This window comes from Oncorhynchus nerka, linkage group LG8 (genome assembly GCF_034236695.1).
Source record: "Oncorhynchus nerka isolate Pitt River linkage group LG8, Oner_Uvic_2.0, whole genome shotgun sequence".
Classification (NCBI taxonomy): domain Eukaryota; kingdom Metazoa; phylum Chordata; class Actinopteri; order Salmoniformes; family Salmonidae; genus Oncorhynchus; species Oncorhynchus nerka.
This window is the reverse complement of record NC_088403.1, coordinates 18,060,066-18,077,578: the sequence shown is the minus strand read 5'-3', so window position 1 is coordinate 18,077,578 and position 17,513 is coordinate 18,060,066. Positions and strand designations below refer to the sequence as shown.

General features: G+C 43.7%; 1 protein-coding gene across 1 annotated transcript in view; it reads right to left on the bottom strand.

Annotated features, from left to right (window-relative positions):
• Window positions 1-17,513, bottom strand: part of LOC115126721 (IQ motif and SEC7 domain-containing protein 3-like) — a 193,747-nt gene that overhangs the window by 16,988 nt on the left and 159,246 nt on the right. Inside the window, 3 exon segments of the mRNA XM_065021490.1 lie at window positions 2,798-2,897; window positions 5,472-5,597; window positions 14,867-15,006. Coding sequence (XP_064877562.1) covers window positions 2,798-2,897; window positions 5,472-5,597; window positions 14,867-15,006 — 366 coding nt within the window.

Genomic DNA, 17,513 nt, shown 5'->3' with positions numbered 1-17,513 from the left:
TTTAAATGGCACTTTGACGATGGAGGCACTGCATCTTTCATGCCTGAGGCGTGAAGAAAAGAATATCCCTGTATGATAGATTTCATATGAAAATATCACCTGCCTGGCTGAATGCAGAGTGGTGGGAGGATCAGGAGGAGAAACTAGATAGGGGGCCACATCCAAAATCCCCTTTTTCCAATAACCCCGCGCGACCGGGTCTGATTCCATTATCAAAACATACATTTCTTCTCCCTGCCAAATCCCCGTGACTATAACTCAACCCTTCTGGGCTGGCTGGCTTTCAATTGCACAACCTGTTAGGTTTTGATGCTGACACATTCCATGCAAATATGTTGGTTTGGCAGTTTCATGTATGCATGCATGTATGTATTATGTTTGCATGTATGTAAAAATGTGCTTAACAAGTCACATAATAAATTGCATGGACTCAATAATAGTGTACAATAATAGTGTTTAACGTGATTTTTGAATGACTCAGCTGAGCAGTGAATTTCAAACACAGATTCAACCACAAAGACCAGGAAGGTTTTCCAATGGCTCGCAAAGAAGGGGACATATTGAAGTTTTTAATTACACTTTAGGTGGTGTATTAATACACCCAGTCACTACAAAGATACAGGCGTCCTTCCTAACTCAGATGTCGGAGTGGAAGGAAACTGTTCAGAGGCCAATGGTGACTTTAAAACAGTTACCTCCAAAATACTAACCTAAATGACAGAGTGAAAAGAAGCCTGTACAGAATAAAAATATTGAAAAACATGCATCCTGTTTGCAATAAGGCACTAAAGTAAAACTGCAAAAAAAATGTGACAAATAACTGTACTTTATGTCCGTTATATTTGCTGCAAATCCGACACATCACTGAGTACCTCTTCATATTTTCAAGCATGGTGGTGTCTGCATCATGTTATGGGTATGCTTGTCATCGGCAAGGGAGTTTTTTTTATATAGAAAGAGAAAACGGAATAGAGCTAAGCACAGGCAAAATCCTAGACCTGGTTCAGTCTGATTTCTAAAAGACACTGGGAGACAAATCCACCTTTCAGCAGGACAGTAACCTGAAACTCAAGGCCAAATATACACTGGAGTTGCTTAACATCACGATATTGAATGTTCCTGAGTGGCCTAGTTACAGTATTGATTTAAATCGTCTTGAAAATCTATGGCAATACCTGAAAATGGTTGGCTAGCAATGATCAACAACCAATTTGACAGCGCTTGAAGCATTTTGAAAAGTATAATGGGCAAATTTTGTACAATGCAGATGTGCAAAACTCATAGACTTACCCAGAAGGTCTCACAGCTGTAAACGCTGCCAAAGGGGATTCTAACATGTATTGACTCATGGTTGTGAATAATTATGTAAATTAGATGGTTTTGTATATCATTTTCAATACTTTTGCAAAAATGTCTAAAAACATGTTTTCACTTTGTCAATATGGGGTATTGTGTGTCGATGGATGAGAAATGTTTTTATTTAATCCATTTTTGAATTAAGGCTGTAACACAACAAAATGTGGAATAAGTCAAGGGGTACTAATACTTTCTGAAGGTACTGTATGTACGTACGCATGTATGTATGTGACCCATGTGAGAATCAAACCCATAACCTTGGGGTTGGCTACGTAATATGTTAGTTTAGTAGAGTCTTTTTATCCAAATAAATGGAGTTATGTATGATGTACTTAAATCAAGGCTAACACAATGTATTCTGGGTAATCTATGTGACTGGGGTTGCTAGCACCATTTATCTGCTTCATTCCCTTTAGCTGTTTTCACTACATTCTCCCTCTCTCTCCCTCCCACCGTTTATATCCCTCCTCTCTTTGCTGCTGTCCTATTCTATGATAGTGGTGTAAATGTCTCAAAAAGGGATGTACTTTGAAGGATCTACTTGCAGATCAAGATAACATATTTCTGCACGGCTTTCTGCTTGTTTCACTTTGAGTTGCCATGGCAACATCGGCTAAGAAAAAGTTTTCGTCCCTCACTCTGTCTCATTCTCCCAGTCTCTCTCTCTCTCTCTCTCCCAGTCTCTCGCTCTCTCCCAGTCGCTCCCAGTCTCTCGCTCTCTCCCAGTCTCTCTCTTTCCCAGTCGCTCGCTCTCTCCCAGTCTCTCTCTCTCCCAGTCTCTCTCTCTCTCCCAGTCTCTCTCTCTCCCAGTCTCTCTCTCTCCCAGTCTCTCTCTCTCTCCCAGTCTCTCTCTCTCCCCCAGTCTCTCTCTCTCCCAGTCTCTCTCTCTCCCAGTCTCTCTCTCTCTCCCAGTCTCTCTCTCTCCCAGTCTCTCTCTCTCTCCCAGTCTCTCTCTCTCCCAGTCTCTCTCTCTCTCCCATTCTCTCTCTCTCCCAGTCTCTCTCTCTCTCCCAGTCTCTCTCTCTCCCAGTCTCTCTCTCTCTCCCAGTCTCTCTCTCTCTCCCAGTCTCTCTCTCTCCCAGTCTCTCTCTCTCTCCCAGTCTCTCTCTCTCCCAGTCTCTCTCTCTCCCAGTCTCTCTCTCTCCCAGTCTCTCTCTCTCCCAGTCTCTCTCTCCCAGTCTCTCTCCCAGTCTCTCTCTCTCCCAGTCTCTCTCTCTCTCCCAGTCTCTCTCTCTCTCTCCCAGTCTCTCTCTCTCTCCCAGTCTCTCTCTCTCTCCCAGTCTCTCTCTCTCTCCCAGTCTCTCTCTCTCTCTCCCAGTCTCTCTCTCTCTCCCAGTCTCTCTCTCTCTCCCAGTCTCTCTCTCTCCCAGTCTCTCTCTCTCTCCCAGTCTCTCTCTCTCCTTTGTAGGGTGAGTAGTGATGCTGGTGTTAGGGGACTTACACTCGTTCTCAAACAGTGTGAAGTGCATGCCCAGGAGGCCCAGGGCTTTACAGAAGGTGTAGGCTGCTGAACTCTTCTTCTTCGGACACAGCTTCAGGATCTGAGGGTAAAAAGACACTTATCTTAAAATAGCTAGGTGAGACAACCACATATCACACTCGTAGTAAGTAGTAAGTGCATTTTTCCTCAATAAAGGAAAGACGGAGATGTCAATCAGAACATCAAAATAAGAACCTATTCAGGATGTCTTCTGTTCCACTTTAAAAACATATTAGTGTGGTTTTATGGGCACAGATCAATCCTTATCCTGGACTTAAAAGGCATTTTCAATTGAGATTCTGCATTGAGCTTGCTTTTTATTCCAGGACTAACTGTGACTGGAAAACAGCCCCAAAGAGCATAACAAACATAGGTAGCTTAGAGGTTAGAGAAGTCGCCTAAAGAATGTGGGCAAGCCCCATCCATCACCCTGGTGCCCTTGAGCAAGACACTTAACCTCCAAAAACTGTGTTGTGGGAGCAGAGTAAACCGTGTTTCCATTGTAACAGATGCAATTATTATTTCTTCATTGTCAACAGATGGGTCAGGTTAGGGTTGGGTTTAGGTGATGGTTGGGGTAAGGTTTAAAGCCTTTCTCTTCAATCTCAGTCAGCACTGCAGGTGTTATTGTCAGGTTAGGGTTGGGTTTAGGTGATGGTTGGGGTAAGGTTTAAAGCCTTTCTCTTCCATCTCAGTCAGCACTGCAGGTGCTATTGTCAGGTTAGGGTTGGGTTTAGGTGATGGTTGGGGTAAGGTTTAAAGCCTTTCTCTTCCATCTCAGTCAGCAGGTGCTATTGTCAGGTTAGGGTTGGGTTTAGGTGGTGCTATTGTCAGGTTAGGGTTGGGTTTAGGTGATGGTTGGGGTAAGGTTTTAAGCCTTTCTCTTCAATCTCAGTCAGCACTGCAGGTGTTATTGTCAGGTTAGGGTTGGGTTTGGGTGATGGTTGGGGTAAGGTTTAAAGCTTTGCTTTCAACAGGCTTTGAAGTTTGCTTCACATGGGTGTTTCCTGTTCAAGACACTGGAGAAAAAACCATTCAAGTCTCAATGTGACCTCCGTGTTAAAATAAAGGATAAGAAATCCATCATCGGTCAGAGAGGATAAACACAGCATATTCATATCATCCTACTAATAACCTTCAGAGAGACAATTTACACAGTATAGCTTTCTCTCTGTGACAAATCCTGTTTCCAGTCAATGTGACATAACAGCACTGCAACTTTTAATATTTTTTCACGGATGTGTTTGTGAGTGTGTGGGGGAAAACAGCTATGCCTTATGGGTAGAGATATAATGAGGGAAATAATGAGAGAGCGAGAGAGAGAGAGAGAGAGAGAGAGAGAGAGAGAGAGAGAGAGAGGGGGAGCTCTCCTACACTATAGAAACACCACAGATAGAGAAAGATGAGAGTATCTCCTCAGTGCTGATACTGCAGGGCCTTTTTGGTACGCCGCCATATTAAACCAATACATCACCGTGACACGTCCACCGCTGCAGACGAGAGTGTTGGAACCTCAAGAATGATGATTAACTCCTAAAGAAGAACACCCTGACAATTCATTTCACACAGTCAAATAAATATGAAGATTGCAAACTTATCACAGACCCTACTCTCTGAGTAGTCGTGAGAAACAAGGTCTCGGAGGAACCCGCCCTCTTAATTACGTGTAATTGCGTAAACCTCGAGAGTGCGTCCTCATTTTTTTTCACGCTTACAAAATGAGGTTCAGCGATTGAAGTAATTATGACACTCGCTTTGTGCCGAATCATCAGTTTTCCGCCAAGACGTCGCAAGAGGATTTTTGTCTGGCCCGGCAAAGAATAAGCATTTTCAAAACTCCCCTCCTCCCTTCGGGGCACAATTACGTTTCGACGGCAGCGCAGGCAGTAGAGAAACACTTTCATTTTTATTTTCTCTCCCCCAGTTTTTGTTCGAGACAGATTAAGATGAGAACCAGTGGAATTATGGGAGTAGTTTAATACTTCACATAGATAACATTTGGAGTTGCCCTAATGGTTTTATTAACTATAACAGACATCGATCTCTCGGCTATTTAATCTATGATTAACTCCGAGGCCCATTCGATGTGACTTTGACCAAATGAATGACTGAAGCTTGGACTTCATTACTGACCCCGGTAGTTCTTTTCTTTCTCTAGGCTTGAGTGTATAAGTTCACTGCGGACTCCGTTTAACCTACTGTACCATCTATTATTTAAGAAATGAGTCATGAAACAAAATAGAAACTAGGGACGTAGTCTTCAGAAAATGGGTCCCTGTGAGAGACATCCTGGGAATTACATGCTTTGAATATGTTTGGCAGGAAATACAAGCTGCTTTATATGACTGTGACCACACTTCACAAGTCGACTACAACCAAGTTGATAGTGAGTTCATCTCTGTATAGTTTACAAATGTTACTACTTTAGGTCAGGTGACACCACACTTCCCAAAAGCAATTGTGGCGCAAATCAATTAAATCCAAACACGTAGACATTTGCAGTACTATTATAATCCCATAACAATGTCCCTCTATAATCCTCAGAGGGGTGTAGTAAATTGATCATCCCTTCTGAAGACAATACTATATTTCCCACAATCCTTTGCAGAGTCAGTCCGGTGTCAGGGAGTCTTACCACGATAAGGTCATTGAAGAGGAAGACTTCTCTCTGGTGGGCTGCCTGTTTCTGGGCCTTGTTGACGTCCGTCACCTCAAACAGACGGCTACAGCACACCAATCTTCTGTGTGGAACAGACAGAACCTACAGAGAAATAGAGAGCGAGAGATTGATTTTAGAACAAACTTTATTGGCACAATCCAACGTATTTACAAAGCTAATTCAACGCCAATTCAAAAATACAATACTCTGAAGAGAGAGAGAAAGAGGGAGAGATAAAAACTTGTTTTGCAGAAAAAGTTGAAGGGAAAGTGGTGATATCACTCCACCATTTTTCATTGGCGTCTTCCAAGATCTCACAGATGCACAATGATGCGCTACCTTGTTCTACTGTAGGCTGCAACAGAATTACACCGCTGAGCTATCACTCTCCTGGCAATAACTGCCTCCATCAATCCAAAGGATTCTGCTACATAAGGTCTTATTGATGAATTCTGCTCAGGCACAGATTGGACAGTTATGCCCGTTAAAAATGACCATGAAGCCTGCTTCTTAGAACACTTCACATTTTCAGAGATGAAAGATAGGAGAGAATTGACAGACGGAGAACAGACAGGAGGGATAAACTGATGCCGTTGGCGAGCCAAAGCAGGGGGAGAGAGGGAGGGGGAGCGAGAGAGACAAAAAGAGAGAGAGAAAGAGGGAGAGAGAGAAAGAAAGAGAAAGAACGAGAGAGAGAGAGATGAAAGGTGGAAAGCGAGTGTTGTTGATTAAAGGTGTCTTGGCCATGGCCCATCGATCTCTCTGTGCTCCCTTGACACCCTTAAAGAGAGGCTCTGATCTTTTAGCCTGCAAGGGGTTTTCTAAAGTACACTAAACCTCACAGACAAGTTCAAGTTTTTCCTCTTTTTCCCTCTTCATGTCACACTTGGCTATAGTTACCTCTTCCCCCTCTCATTCTCTTTCTCCCCCTCTCTTTCTCTCTCATTCTCTTTTCTCTTATAGTGGAAGAAAAAAACTAGCAACACAATAAATAGAGAGTGATGAACTGAAACGATGAGTGACTTTTTCGGCGAACTGACCAAATTCACATAGAAATGTGAGTTATAGATCTGTCCTTCTCACTGAAAGCAAGTATAAGAGGTAGATCTGTAATATGTGCACTATTTCTATGCTTCCAGTACTTAAGTTTAGCTTTTGTGTCTTTTACTTTCGGTTTTGTGCACCAGCTTCAAACAGCTGAAAATACAATATTTTGGGTTATGGAAAATATATTTCACAGCGGTTTAGATGGTATAATGATTCTCTACATTACACATTATTATTCCTTCACATAAACAGAAATTAGGCAAACTATTAGAATATTAGCAACCAGGAAATGGGGGAGCAATGTTTGCATGGTGTATATTTAAAGGTGCAATCTATAACTAAAATGTTTGGTCAAAAGTGTTGAACTTGTTTGGATATTCAGTTAACTGACAAAATAATGGAAACACTTGAGTGAATGAGGGGTACAAAGTATATTGCAAGCAGGTGCTTCCACAGAGGTGTGGTTCCTTAGTTAATTAAGCAATTAACATCCCATCATGCTTAGGGTCATGTATAAAAATTCTAGGCAGGCCATTATTTTGGTTCCCATGGCTACACCCCATAGGATGACAACGCCCCCATCCACAAGGCACAAGTGGTCACTGGATGGTTTGATGAGCATGAACACGATGTAAACCATATGCCATTGCTGTTTCAGTCACCAGATCTCGACCAAATTGAACACTTTATGGGAGATTCTAGAGCGGTGCCTGAGACAGCTTTTTCCACCACCAACAAAACACCAAATGATGGAATTTCTTGTGGAAGAATAGTGTCGCATCCCTCCAATAGAGTTCCAGACACTTGTAGAATCTATGCCAAGGTATATTGAAGCTGTTCTGGCTCGTGGTGCCCAACGCCTTATTAACACACTTTATGTGGGTTCTTTTATTTGGCAGTTATCTGAATATTTCAAACTGCACCGTAGAAGTATTGTTCTATTTCATCCTTCTTTGTCTATTGTATTTTCTTGCATAATCATTTTCTATTTTTTTTATATCATATGATATAACATGACAACAGAATCTAACTTGAAATGATCAAATACAGAGCCTTCAGAAAGTATTCATACCCCTTGACTTATTCCACATTTTGTTGTGTTACAGCCTTGTTTGGCAATTTTTTTGCAAATTTCTTAAAAACGAAATCTAGAAATATCTTACATACATAAGTATTCACACCCCCGAGTCAATATTTTGTAGAAGCACCTTTGGCAGCGATTACAGCTGTGAATCTATCTGGGTAAGTCTTTAAGAGCTTTAAAACACATTCATTGTGTAACATTGGCACATTATTCTTTTCAAAATTCTTTAAGCTCTGTCAAATTGGTTGTTGATCATTACTAGACAACCATTTTCAGGTCTTGCCATGGATTTTCAAGTAGATTTAAGTCAAAACTGTAACGCGGCCACTCAGGAACATTCACTGTCTTCTAAGCAACTCCAGTTTAGATTTGGCCTTGTGTTTAAGGTTATTGTCCTGCTGAAAGGTGAATTCCTCTCCTAGTGTCTGGTGGAAAGCAGACTGAACCAGGTTTTAACGGTGATTAATTCCATTCCGTTTCTTTTTTATCCTGAAAAACTCCCCAGTCCTTGAAGATTAAAAGAATACCCATAACACGATGCAGCCACCACTATGCTTGAAAACATGGAGAGTGTTACTTAGTAATGTGTTGTATTGGATTTGCCCCAAACATAACACGTTGTATTCAAGTTAATTGCTTTACCAATTTAAAAAAAAGTTTTACTATAGTGCCTTGTTAATAACTTCACCATGCTCAAAGTGATATTCAATGTCTGCTTTTTATTTTATTTGTACCCATCTACCAATAGGTCTCCTTCTTTACGAGGCATTGGAAAACCTCCCTGGTGTTTGTGGTTGAATCTGTGTTTGAAATTCACTGCTCAGCTGAGGGAACTTACAGATACTTGTATGTGTGGGGTACAGAGATGAGGTACTCATTCCAAAATCATGTTAAACACTATTATTGCACACAGAGTGATTCCATGCAGTTTATTATGTGACTTGTTCAGCACATTTTTACTCCTGGACATATTTAGGCTTGCATTAACAAATGGGGTTGAATACTTAAATTGTTTCATTTTTAATTAATAATACAAACTTAATTCCACTTTGACATTATGGGGTATTGTGTGTAGGCCAGTGACAAAACATCTCACGTTAATCCATCTTAAATTCAGGCTGTAACACAACAAAATGTGGAAAAAGTCAAGGCGTGTGAATACTTTAAGGCTCTGTATTTACAATTACAATGAATATTATTCATCAAATGTACAGACTGACTCCCAGAGGGGCAGATTTAAGGCTCTAATAGCTCCTAGTATAGAGACACTCATTGGAGTTATAAGGGTTATGCTAGGTCTCTTCACAAAATAATAATAACTGTGTATCCCCTCAGGAGTACATGAGAATTAACTGGAGATGACGCTAGTCTAATTCAGTTCCCTTACGGCTCCTAGGATTAACAGTCCAGCTGCACATAGGGTCCAATACAAAAACTATAACACTGTCCACTGGGGGCCGTGGAAAGGGCAACTGCTTGAGAAAAAAAGGTGGGCAGGAAAGACAGACAGAGAGAGAGACGGAGGGATAATGAGGCCGAGACAGAGAGATGGAGGGATAATGAGGCCGAGACAGAGAGAGATGGAGGGATAATGAGGCCGAGACAGAGAGAGATGGAGGGATAATGAGACAGAGAGAGATGGAGGGATAATGAGGCCGAGACAGAGAGAGATGGAGGGATAATGACCGAGACAGAGAGAGATGGAGGGATAATGAGGCCGAGACAGAGAGAGATGGAGGGATAATGAGGCCGAGACAGAGAGAGATGGAGGGATAATGACTGAGATAGAGAGAGATGGAGGGATAATGAGGCCGAGACAGAGAGAGGTGGAGGGATAATGAGGCCGAGACAGAGAGAGATGGAGGGATAATGAGGCCGAGACAGAGAGAGATGGAGGGATAATGAGGCCGAGACAGAGAGAGATGGAGGGATAATAAGGCTGAGACAGAGAGAGATGGAGGGATAATGAGGCCGAGACAGAGAGAGACAGAGAGAGATGGGGGGATAATGAGGCCGAGACAGAGAGAGATGGAGGGATAATGAGGCCGAGACAGAGAGAGACAGAGAGAGATGGGGGGATAATGAGGCCGAGACAGAGAGAGACAGAGAGAGATGGAGGGATAATGAGGCCGAGACAGAGAGAGACAGAGAGAGATGGGGGGATAATGAGGCTGAGACAGAGAGAGATGGAGGGATAATGAGGCCGAGACAGAGAGAGAGGGGCGAGGGAAACGGAGAGAGGAAAATGTGGGTAATGAAAGAGTGAAAGAGAGTGGGTGAGTTTAGGTGAACTACATGGGGTTCCAACATGTCCACACAGCGGGCAGTATCAATACAGAGACAGGTGAACTACATGGGGTTCTGTCACGTCCACACAGCGGCCAGTATCAATACAGAGACAGGTGAACTACATGGGGTTCTGTCACGTCTATACAGCGGCCAGTATCAATACAGAGACAGGTGAACTACATGGGGTTCTGTCACGTCTATACAGTGGCCAGTATCAATACAGAGACAAGTGAACTACATGGGGTTCTATCACGTCTATACAGTGGCCAGTATCAATACAGAGACAGGTGAACTACATGGGGTTCTGTCACGTCTATGCCAGTATCAATACAGAGACAGGTGAACTACATCCACAAAGCGGCCAGTATCAATACAGAGACAGGTGATGGGGTTCTGTCACGTCTATACAGCGGCCAGTATCAATACAGAGACAGGTGAACTACATGGGGTTCTGTCACGTCTATACAGCGGCCAGTATCAATACAGAGACAGGTGAACTACATGGGGTTCTGTCACGTCTATACAGCGGCCAGTATCAATACAGAGACAGGTGAACTACATGGGGTTCATGGGGTTCTGTGAACACATGGGGTTCTGTCACGTCTATACAGCGGCCAGTATCAATACAGAGACAGGTGAACTACATGGGGTTCTGTCACGTCTATACAGCGGCCAGTATCAATACAGAGACAGGTGAACTACATGGGGTTCTGTCACGTCCACACAGCGGCCAGTATCAATACAGAGACAGGTGAACTACATGGGGTTCTGTCACGTCTATACAGCGGCCAGTATCAATACAGAGACAGGTGAACTACATGGGGTTCTGTCACGTCCATACAGCGGCCAGTATCAATACAGAGACAAGTGAACTACATGGGGTTCTGTCACGTCTATACAGCGGCCAGTATCAATACAGAGACAGGTGAACTACATGGGGTTCTGTCACGTCTATACAGCGGCCAGTATCAATACAGAGACAGGTGAACTACATGGGGTTCTGTCACGTCTATACAGCGGCCAGTATCAATACAGAGACAGGTGAACTACATGGGGTTCTGTCACGTCTATACAGGGGCCAGTATCAATACAGAGACAGGTGAACTACATGGGGTTCTGTCACGTCTATACAGCGGCCAGTATCAATACAGAGACAGGTGAACTACATGGGGTTCTGTCACGTCTATACAGCGGCCAGTATCAATACAGAGACAGGTGAACTACATGGGGTTCTGTCACGTCCATACAGTGGCCAGTATCAATACAGAGACAGGTGAACTACATGGGGTTCTGTCACGTCTATACAGCGGCCAGTATCAATACAGAGACAAGTGAACTACATGGGGTTCTGTCACGTCTATACAGCGGCCAGTATCAATACAGAGAGAGTCTCTCCATGATTTGGGCCTTTGTAATTTAGGCAAATAACACAGCAAAAGAGAACCTTCTGGAAATTACCCAAATACCTTCTCCCTCCCCCTCTCACCTCTCTCTCCATCTTCCCTAAATCCCTCTTTTTTTCTCTTCCTAGGCATTTTATTCTCTTGCTCCTCAAACAGTAAGCATAGCTATCTTCTCATTACGCTGATGGGGGAAACATGCAAGGCAGTCACACTGCTCAGAGAAGGCAGTCATTAGCTGGGATGCTACGCTAATGATGCTATGCTCATTCTCCCTTCAGCCTACTTGTAGTAGAAAAAGTATATGAAACTGCACAGTGGGTGGAAGCTTGTTGATTGCTTGTGTCATTATCACCTGCGCTGCAATACTGTTGAAGTAGTATGAACTGTATAGTACTGTGAGGTACTGTTGAAGTAGTATGAACTACACAGTACTGTGGAGTCCTGTTGAGGTAGTATGAACTGTATAGTACTGTGGAGTACTGTTGAGGTAGTATGAACTGCACAGTACTGTGCAGTCCTGTTGAGGTAGTATGAACTGCACAGTACTGTGGAGTCCTGTTGAGGTAGTATGAATTGTATAGTACTGTGGAGTACTGTTGAGGTAGTATGAACTGCACAGTACTGTGGAGTCCTGTTGAGGTAGTATGAACTGCAGAGTACTGTGGAGTACTGTTGAGGTAGTATGAACTGTATAGTACTGTGGAGTACGGTTGAGGTAGTATGAACTGTATAGTACTGTGGAGTACTGTTGAGGTAGTATGAACTGCACAGTACTGTTGAGGTAGTATGAACTGTATAGTACTGTGGAGTACTGTTGAGGTAGTATGAACTGCACAGTACTGTGGAGTCCTGTTGAGGTAGTATGAACTGTATAGTACTGTGGAGTACTGTTGAGGTAGTATGAACTGCACAGTACTGTGGAGTCCTGTTGAGGTAGTATGAACTGTATAGTACTGTGGAGTACTGTTGAGGTAGTATGAACTGCACAGTACTGTGGAGTCCTGTTGAGGTAGTATGAACTGTATAGTACTGTTGAGGTAGTATGAACTGTATAGTACTGTTGAGGTATTATGACCTGTATAGTACTGTGGAGTACTGTTGAGGTAGTATGAACTGTATAGTACTGTGGATTACTGGTGAGGTAGTATGAACTGTATAGTACTGTGGAGTACTGTTGAGGTAGTATGAACTGTATAGTACTGTGGAGTCCTGTTGAGGTAGTATAAACTGTATATTACTGTGGAGTACTGTTGAGGTAGTATGAACTGTATAGTACTGTTGAGGTAGTATGAACTGTATAGTACTGTGGAGTACTGTTGAGGTAGTATGAACTGTATATTACTGTGGAGTACTGTTGAGGTAGTATGAACTGTATAGTACTGTTGAGGTAGTATGAACTGTATAGTACTGTGGAGTACTGTTGAGGTAGTATAAACTGTATATTACTGTGGAGTACTGTTGAGGTAGTATGAACTGTATAGTACTGTGGAGTACTGTTGAGGTAGTATGAACTGTATAGTACTGTTGAGGTAGTATATGAACTGCACAGTACCGTGGAGTACTGTTGAGGTAGTATGAACTGTATATTACTGTGGAGTACTGTTGAGGTAGTATGAACTGTATAGTACTGTTGAGGTAGTATGAACTGTATAGTACTGTGGAGTCCTGTTGCTGCAGTATGGACTGAACATTGCGGTAGTTTGATCATTTAGCTAAGATACTGTAAAAGAAGACACCGTTTCAAAGTCCTTCAGTCTTTTCCATTAGCGTTGTTAGCGAACGCTGTTACTACCTTTTCTCAGCACTGTCAGCAGAGCCCATTAGCCATTTTATCCATTAGCATCTCCACCATTAGCAAAGGCTCATTATCAGGACTGCAATCATTAACTCAGGTCATTACTCAATCTATCTATATTAGCCAGCTACTCGCAACAGGAGTCTTTAAGCTTTTTAGGTAAGATTGGTGTGGTCAACACACATGTTTAGTTTGATAAAATCATATTTATTTATCAAGGAAGTCCCATTGAGGTCTCCCTTGTAACAGAGGTCAGTGTAACTGTTTAGTTGAACAATGTTTGGTGTAACAGAGTAATATGTACTGTATCTTCAGTGTAACAAAAACATTCAGTGGTCCATGTGAGAATTGAACCCACAACCTTGGTTTCATAAGCACCACACTCTAACATGCTGACCACACCGCGCGCGTTGCAAAATAAATGTAAACATACATGTTTTTCAATTATTGCACCCACACTGCTCGCATGAGCCAACGAGTGTCTGCGTTGCCAAGCGCTAAAATAGAAGTCAGTTCTATTTGTTACGCTGAACGCGGTGCAAGTCCTGCCTCTCCCATCTCCTCATTGGTTTATAGAAGCAGATACCCACGTGCCATCTCCTCATTGGTTATACCCACGTGGGTGATTGAAAGATGAACTGAGTTTGGTCGGTCGTCATGGTAACTATGAAAGTTAGATGCCCATCGCCAAATAAAGTCCAAAGAAGAAAAAGCCTGGAAGGAGGAGAGATGACTAGAAACGATTCGGTTGACCGTTTTATGTGTGGATTAATTGTTGGAGTAAAATTAGCTAGAAACAGCATGCTAGCAAAATAGGACAAATTAGCTAGCAACTACATGCTAGCTAGCTAAATTGCCATAACTGTTTAATGCTTTTCGACCTGTTAATATAATTGGTTCAGAGTTTGATTTGATATTTCAACCTCTGTGTTGTGATCGCGTTTGGTGTGTGGGGGGGAAATAATCTATTTGTGCACGGTGGCGCATGATGGCGCACGTGAGTCGCTGATTTGGGTGCGGTGTAACCATCTGAGCCAACTGGAAAACGACATGACTGTTGAACTAGATAGATATACCTTGATGGGCTAACATTCCACGGAGGGTCCAACGTCTGCGGGTTTTAACTCCTCTCTTGTACTTGACTGATGAATTAAGGTCACTACGTAGTAAAGAACTCCCCTCACCTGGTTGTCTAGGTCTTCATTGAAAGCCCTCAGACACTAGGCACTCTGTGGAATGAGTTTGACACTCTTGGGCTAACTTGTTGCACTGGGTATGTTCTCAAACTAAATCAACCTTGCTCTTGAGTGACCAAAACCGCTCAAACACTTCTTATCGTTTTCAGATGTATTGTAAGTGTCTGTCAATGATAAATTACAAGCTATAGGATGACTGAGTGGCTTCTGTCACCAAGTAAACATTGATAGATTGGTCTCACGGTGTGCGTGCGCTTGCATCTGTGTGTGCACACGCGGCTACATGGGGATCGGTGCAGGTGATTGAAAGACCGCTCGTGCCTGTCAATGCAATAGAATTCCACTCCGATGCACTCTGCAGAGATTGGGAGAACAGTGCACACAGCAACGCATCCGGAGGACACTGATCCAACTCTGATCGGAGTAATTGTTTGACATTGAGATTTTTGTGTGATTTATTTGACTTGTCCATTCAGACATCAGAAATGTATATTCTGATTGTCCCCCCCCAAAAAAATAATGTCACTAGTCCCGAACAAGCGTTAATGTGTCCTTACTGTCTTCATGCCCACAATGGACTGCTCCACCTTGGTGACATAGGTGACGTGGTCTTCATTGGAGCGCAGCTCTCTCTGTTGGATCCTCTCATAGATGCCCACCACCATGTCTCTGGGGATGTCAGCTCCGTCATCCACACCTAGACACACACACACACACACACCATGGGTTAGTCCCCTCATAGATGCCCACCATCATGTCTCTGGGGATGTCAGCTCCTTCATCCACACCTAGACACACACACACACACACAGCATGGGTTAGTCCCCTCATAGATGCCCACCACCATGTCTCTGGGGATGTCAGCTCCGTCATCCACACCTAGACACACACACACACACCATGGGTTAGTCCCCTCATAAATGCCCACCACCATGTCTCTGGGGATGTCAGCTCCTTCATCCACACCTAGACACACACACACACACACACACACACACACACACACACACACACACACACACACACCATGGGTTAGTCCCCTCATAGATGCCCACCACCATGTCTCTGGGGATGTCAGCTCCTTCATCCACACCTAGACACACACACACACACCATGAGTTAGTCCCCTCATAGATGCCCACCACCATGTCTCTGGGGATGTCAGCTCCTTCATCCACACCTAGACACACACACACACCATGGGTTAGTCCCCTCATAGATACCCACCACTATGTCTCTGAGGATGTCAGCTCCTTCATCCACACCTAGACACACACACACACACACACACACACACACACACACACACACACACACACACACACACACACACACACACACACACACACACACACACACACCATGGGTTAGTCCCCTCATAGATGCCCACCACTGTCTCTGAGGATGTCAGCTCCTTCATCCACACCTAGACACACACACACACACCATGGGTTAGTCCCCTCATAGATGCCCACCACCATGTCTCTGAGGATGTCAGCTCCGTCATCCACACCTACACACACCATGGGTTAGTCCCCTCATATATGCCCACCACCATGTCTCTGAGGATGTCAGCTCCGTCATCCACACCTACACACACCATGGGTTAGTCCCCTCATATATGCCCACCACCATGTCTCTGGGGATGTCAGCTCCATCATCCACACCTACACACACACAAACACACAGACACGCCATGTTCTAGAAACAGTGGCAATGTTTGAGAGGCCCAAACACACGCATGCAATCCCAAATACACAGATATCCACAAAGAGGCACAATGACAGAAGCCTGTAAACTACTGTAAACTATTTTAAGCTACTGTAAACTACAGTAAACTATTGTAAGCTACTGTAAACTATTGTAAGCTACTGTAAACTACTGTAAGCTACTGTAAGCTACTGTAAACTACTGTAAACTATTGCAAGCTACTGTAAACGACTGTAAACTATTGTAAACTACTGTAAGCTACTGTAAACAACTAAACTACTGTAAGCTACAGCACCAAAGCACATACATATACATGCATGTAGAAACAGCCCAGGCCATGACGCATTCAGTAGTCTTTCTATGGTGTGTGTATGTGTGGGTTCGGCTTGTGGGTGTGTGTATGTGTGGGTTCGGCTTGTGGGTGTGTGTATGTGTGGGTTCGGCTTGTGGGTGTGTGTATGTGTGGGTTCGGCTTGTGGGTGTGTGTATGTGTGGGTTCGGCTTGTGAGTGTGTGTATGTGTGGGTTCGGCTTGTGGGTGTGTGTATGTGTGGGTTCGGCTTGTGGGTGTGTGTATGTGTGGGTTCGGCTTGTGGGTGTGTGTACATGCGTGATTTTGAGTCTGTGCGTGTTTATTGTTTGTATGTGTGTATTCACCTCAGTGGAGCTTCGAGATAAGAGAGTTGAATGGTGAATGATCTGTGTTCTGTGGTGGAAGAGCCATGCTGTGTGTACACTGACCCACTCCTCCTGTTCCAAGGCCAGGGAATGTGTCAGAGCCACAGGGAGCCCCCTCCCTCCCACACACACACAGGCACACACACACACACACACACACACACACCACGATGGGCACAGCGCACCAAACACACACACACACTCAGTCCCTATCATAGAGCACAACCAAGCACACACACTCAGTCCCTATCATAGAGCACAACCAAGCACACACACTCATATCTCAGTAATAATCACAGAGCACAAACAAACACACACATCAACTCTCAACACACACACACACAGGCACACACCACACAACATCACACACACAGGCGCGGACACACACCACACAACCCCCCACACACATACATTCTATTAAAATAATGACAGAAGCAAATGTTCAATTAATTCATTACAAAAAAAAACTCCTCTTGATGTTGTCACGTATACTCCCTCTCCAGCCTCTAGGTCATCAGGCTGCTGATTATCCTGCATACCTGTCACCATCGTCTCGCGCACCTGCGTCTCATGACACTCACCTGGACTCCATCATCTCCTTGATTATCTTCCCTACATCTGTCACTCCCCGGTGCATTGTTTGTGGTTCGTGGTTTTTGTCTAGTTTATTTATTAAAACACTCACTCCCTGAACTTGCTTCCCGACTCAGAGCACTCGTTACAGATGTTATTAAATATCCTGCGCCTGGGGGGAACATATCAACTGGGGACTGGGGGGAACATATCAACTGGGGACTGGGGGAACATATCAACTGGA